At 44.1% G+C, this 6,000-nt stretch overlaps 1 protein-coding gene across 1 annotated transcript in view; it reads right to left on the bottom strand.

Moving 5' to 3' along the window:
• Window positions 1-6,000, bottom strand: part of ALCAM (activated leukocyte cell adhesion molecule) — a 118,552-nt gene that overhangs the window by 27,273 nt on the left and 85,279 nt on the right. Inside the window, 2 exon segments of the mRNA XM_084272197.1 lie at window positions 2,849-3,068; window positions 5,790-5,890. Coding sequence (XP_084128323.1) covers window positions 2,849-3,068; window positions 5,790-5,890 — 321 coding nt within the window.

Raw genomic sequence — 6,000 nt, 5'->3', positions numbered from 1 at the left:
AGCTTACAGAACCTTTTCCCCAAATCAGCCTCCCTTTGAAACAAAGTTTGCACCTGAGTAATTGCAGCCCAAAGTAAACTTCACACCTTCTTGCCAAACTCTCTACACACTGATGAAGTTACTAACAAGCAGGTGTAGCGCTCCAGCTGTCACACAGACAGCAAGCCTACTTGCTACTTTCCACATCGACCTGTTCACCCTGCGTGCGTGTGCACGTGTGTGCGCGTGCACACAAATGCACAGACACTCTCTGCTTGGAAGACTTAAGCCAGGACGGAATGAAGAACAGCTCAAAAGGGAAATGAAAGGCAATAAAAGAAGCTATTCATTTGACATTTTTTCAAACAACTATGTTTGGGGGAAAAAAAACCAAACAAACAAGAAAAAAAAAACCCAAAGCAGTCAAAGCCATACACCAAGACCACCCCAGTTCCTTCAAAGGGCTTACAGAGATCTATCGTTTTAAATATATGCATGTTTGTTTCACTTTTGTTATATAAAGGAAATAGATCTGTTCTAAAGGAAAAAGGTTAACCTGTAAGAACCTGGCAAGGACAAAGAATTTTCAAGGAAATGAGGCTTTTCAAGACCATTAACAGGCATTCCTGTTCAGATTTCTGGATCTCAAACAGGCACAGCTGGCTGCCTGTCAGAGTCACCAGCTGATCAAACCACAATGCCACCTCCCACCTCAGCTTTGCTTCTTTTCACCTCTCATCTCCCTCAAGACGAGTTTGGGAAGACCTACCCTGTGCTTTGAAATGCCCCCTCTACACTCCTCCTGAAGGAAGGAAGCTCTGCTCCGCACGGCTCTCTCCAGTCAGGGTGCTTTGGTGCAGATGCTCCAGTGGAGAAGCCACCACCTGCTCTCTGACAGCAGCCTCCAGGAGGAAACGGCTCCTGCCAGATCCCCACAGCCACCCCGTGCACACAAAGGTAATTCACCATAAAAGATTTATTTGGCATTTACCAGCTCGGCCTCTGAAGTGAGAAGAAATTTTAAGCTTGGCAACAGCAGAGCCCACCTTTGGTGGGCCTGCAACTTCGGCACACAGTTTCTCTCATGGCTTAAGAGCCCGCCAGAGTACCCTGCAACTCTATATAGGCTCTGTAGTAGTGGGGAAAAGAGCTCGCTGCTTGCAAAAGCCAAGTATCGGTGTGGCAGGGTGGCAGCTCCTGTCCACTGGGCCGCTCTGCTTTGCAAACTAGCCATTTAATTCCAGAAAAAAAGGTGCTGACAGGATCCATCTGGAAAGCTGGTAGAGCTTGTTTGCGTAGTCCAGCGAGTGAGACTAGCAGGTGGTACCTGCGCAATGAGCCATTTCCGCTCGTTAGCGCTGAGTTAATCAGGTAGCACAGCTGAGGACGTGACAAGCTCCAGTCATGACTTCTGGGATACAGCTGAGTTTCAAGGTACACAAGACTTTTGGCTTATGAGGGTTTGCACTGCTGCAGCCTAACTCTCGGTCTGCGATTCAATGAGTCAGGAACTCCATGGGTTAAATAAATGAACCTTGCGGGCTCCTCTTTACTCTTCCGTATTTGGAACAAGCGAGCGAGCAATAACACAAAGGTGAAACCCCCGACAACCAGACTCAAGGATGTTCTAGGCAAAGAAATGTTAAGAGAACCCTAAATAAAGTTGTGAGCTCAAAATGAAAAACTGCAAAGGTAATTTTTTTCTTGCGGTGCCATATTTTCTTGCAGTCGGCCATATTGTATGTGCTGCATCCTCTATTCTTATCTGCCTTAGCAAATAGAAGCTTTCTCTATTAGTATTAATGCATACAATAAAACATACAAGCTGTGCTCCATGGCTGAGTTAGCATTGTGTTAATATTTAGTACAGTACACAGTAACTCAAGCAGTTAGCGTTTCGTTTCACCATATACCACTGTCTCATCTACATATTTACTGCTGTGCGATAAATAAACATGATAATTCTTCATAATTTCCTTTGAAGCGCTGTGTTTACTGTGCGTGCTCTGAGCACACTCCTCCCTGTTGTCATTAATTCGATTGTTCTTGCAGTCAAATTGAAAGCGAAACGAGGGAAAGGAATTACTGTCGACTCCTAATCCAGCTTCAAACTCTTTATGCCGCTGATAAACTTCTGCCTAGACACCACCGACAAGTCCCTGATGCCTTCTCCCAGAGACAAGCACAAGATCCCCCTTCCAAAACAGGAAAACATGCCCTTTCACTCCTACAGGAGCTCAGAGCATGACCGTGCCTCAGGGTTCTCCAGTTTGCACTGTGGATCAGCCTTCTGGTACCAAAGGCTAATAAACTTAGCTGTGCTCTGAGAGAGAACTGCTGACTGGTCTTCCTCCTGGAAGTTCAGCAGGGGACAGAATAAGCTTTTGGGGTTAGAAACTCATTTTTCAGCCTCTCGCCCTCTCCTTTACAGCTCATACCGCTGCATACTAGGCTGCTCGGAGCTGCTTTAAACCTCTCTCCACCCATCTAATCCTGCAGACTGCACACAGTTAATGCTTCCCTCCTGCAGGAAAATTCACTCAGAGAACAAATGGAAAATAATCAGTGCTAATTTTACATTTTTCATTTCCAAGGCCAAATGACATCACATAAGTGAGTCATTATCAAAGCCTAAAATTCTCTTTGAGCCAGCACTTATCATGAATAAACTGCAAGTGCAGGCAGTCCTGTTACGTAAATGCCACCAGTAGATTACATTTTTGAAAGCTGCAGAAATTTGCTAGTCTTAGTAATTTACTCAGCCAAACTTACTTTCTTGGCTTTAATCTTGCCCTTAAACGCAAATTTCTGTAATTTACAATTCAGATGTTGACGAATGTTAATGGTAGTAATAACTAGATTTACTTACTGAAGACTTTGACTACCGTTGGCTCTTCGGAAACATCATCTTCTGTAACTAGCATACATACAAATCTCTTTTCATCGCTGATTCTTGCATCCCTGATGGATAACGTATAGTTTTCTGAGAGACTCAACCTGTCTTTGTAGTCTGGCACATCATCATACTGTACATTTTTTTTTGTGGATGATCTGAAGGCAATAAATACTGGAGCTCCATTTGGCATTTCCTATAATAAAAGCAGAAACAAGATCTGCAATTGGTGCAAATCCATAATTAAAAAAACCACAAACCCTGAAACTACATCGTATGGCTTTTTTTCCTGATTAATTTCTGCTGTACAAACAAGATATTCAGTGGAATACGTGTGCTAGTTTAGGACTGCCGTGGTACACATTGATAATATCATCAGTAGAAGTAAATTCAATCCTTTGGCTCAATCTCAGCATAGCCCAGGACTTTCTCTGACGAAGACTGGTAGTTCTGGCACCACCTGGCTTTGTAATAAAAAGTATCTGAAATAGCAGCATTCATGAGCTAGGCTTGAAAGCTTCAGTTTCCTTTTTTTCATGATTGTTTTACATATTCATATTGTTTGTCTGGGATATTCAGACTTCATTCCAAATGCGGGATTTAATCAGGCATAACTGCCTATTTTATTCTAAATTGGTTTTTAGGGTTTTTTTCCTCTTTGTTTTTAAAGGACTCAAGAGCTTGTGGCATGGGAATATACATACAATCAAACACTGTTATTTAGGCATCTCAGGATAATCGACGAAATACCATTTTCTAGACATCCTCCTCATTAATCAGCATTCAGTTACCATCCCAAGGAGGAATACAAAGCTGACAGCCTCCCTCACACAAACCTACCCTATCAAAAATGTATGTTTACGAGAGACAAAGTTGCAGGTTGGGTTCTGTAGGATTTCATCCTCCCCCCACCCCAAGCAGGGACAGACACTGTCTGCCTTTAAATAAAGTGAGGTGAATGGCTGGCTCCATCTTTATGTTCACTATTGTACTGGGGCTGGAAGAGGTTTTCATTCCCTTTTATCCCTTGCACCACTGATGCGAGTAGAGCTCCCCGTACAATACCTCAGCTTGACTGCAGAGCCCACAAAAGCATGACGATGTTGTGACAAGAGACGAGTGGTCTCGGAGCCGGGCAGAAAGCAGGAGGCACCAGTTAATGTGAAGTTTAAATTCCTTTTCTAGTCTTTGTCCCTCTCCCACTTTTAGATTACCCTAGGTGTCTGTCACACAGGAAAGTGAGCATTGCCTTGCCTCAGTACACGCAAAGCTGGCTGTCAAGTGTGAAGGAGCATTTAATCCTGTAAGCCTACCCAGGGCACAAGCGTGCACAGGTAGAAACTGAAGGGAGCAATACCTGCTCCTGCCTGTGTCAGTCTCACAGTGCTCCTGGGCTCCCACCAGTAACCCAAGAGGCTACTACCAAGGCAGCAGAGCAGAAAATGGAGTTTCTCCTTCTTCCCATGAAATAATCACCTGACCAAAAAACCCTAAAATGAATCCTGCCCCTGTTAAAAACAGGTGTTGTCATGCTGGGAGATGCTTTGGGAGAATGGGTATCGCTTTGGCTTGGTTGTGTGAGTGATGTCAACAATTTCATTCAACAGCAATTGGACAGGCTTTTCTGCACGTTAGGTTTCGTGTCCTTTTCCATTTAGAAGGAGCTGCAACATCTCCATGCGCTGCTTGCTACTTGTCTGAGATGAGCAATCCAAACACGCTGGAAAGAAATAACCTATTTCTTTTTCTCAGAAGAACCGTGCATCTTCAGACAGATGGACTTCTTCCTAAGAAAAGTCAGCATGCTAAAAAGCACACTGCAAAACGTAGCTCCTGCACCTTCTGAGTATTATATAGAACAGTTTCACTGACCCTTTTAGGGAAATGTCCTCTACAGACTTCTCACTTCCTTTCCCAGAACATGGTTGTGGAGCAGGAACTCTTGACTGGACAAGGTCTGCAAAAGCTGCAAACTTCCAGGTACAAGGGAAGGAGCTGGGGAAGGGGACTATGAAGCACCCTCAGTGGCAGATGAGTCTGCTGTAAAATAGGCCGGTGGGTGCCATTTAAAATGAGGGAGAGAGAACCATGTAATTTTAAATCTGCTGTCAGAGTAAAGATCACCTGTTATTGCTGGTAACATTCCAGTTTGAGCACGAGAGAAGATTTATGTGAACTTTACAGAAGCAGGAAAACCAGTTGTCCAGATGTCAGTCTGAGAAGCAAAACAGGTTTTGTAACCTGGTGGTTCCTTCCACACATGCTTCCAAATACGCTTCCAAGGTTTCCTTTGACTTGAGATGCTTATTCTCCTTTTGGCCCTGGATACCAATCACATATAGGAGAAGTGCATCCTGCAGTCTTCCTCCTGCAGGATGTCTGAGACAACCAGGACAGCGCTGGCATTTCTGCCTTTGTTCTCCACACACCCAAAACAGCAGAGTGAAACCACCAGCCAGGTCGGGTCTGCCCTCTTCTTCGCTGTGCGTTAAACACACTGAAGCGTGGAACAGTACTGAGCGACTGTCAGATCAACCAGACCCGGGGACAGCGCCTTCCCAGGGATGAAGCACGTCCTGCTCCAGGCAACCCGCTTCAAAAGTATTCAAATGTACAACGATGGCTCTGTCAAGCGAGCGAGACATCACTGGGTAACGTGCCAGATCTCTAATACAGGTTGGCAGAGAACTCCTGAATAATTACTTCTCTTGAACAATGAGATTAATTCCTCAAACCTCTAATCTATACTTGGCAGAAATTATGCAGATTGGGATCTCACAGCCTTACGAACGCAGCAATGAATGTCTTCGTACCCGAGGCAGAAATCCTACCGACTGGAATCTTGTAATCTCACACACAAAAAACCACACATCATCTTATACCAGCTCTAATGAATGTAAAGGTAAGCTATACTTACATATTTCCATTTCCCAAACATAAGACCATCTGGTACTTCTAGACGACAAGGCATAGTAATGGTATCTCCATAAACTGCATTTACTGTGTACAATCCCAGAGCTAGAGGAGAAACAGAAAGAGAGGAAACTATTTTAAGCATTTTCTTGCATTTCCATATGCTGAGGCTTGGTTCACACCTATTACAAAGCAGAGACACATCCTTTGCAAAT

The sequence above is a fragment of the Gallinula chloropus genome, assembly GCF_964237585.1.
Source record: "Gallinula chloropus genome assembly, chromosome: 1".
Taxonomy (NCBI): Eukaryota; Metazoa; Chordata; class Aves; order Gruiformes; family Rallidae; genus Gallinula; species Gallinula chloropus.
This window is presented reverse-complemented; position numbering and strand designations above follow the sequence as displayed.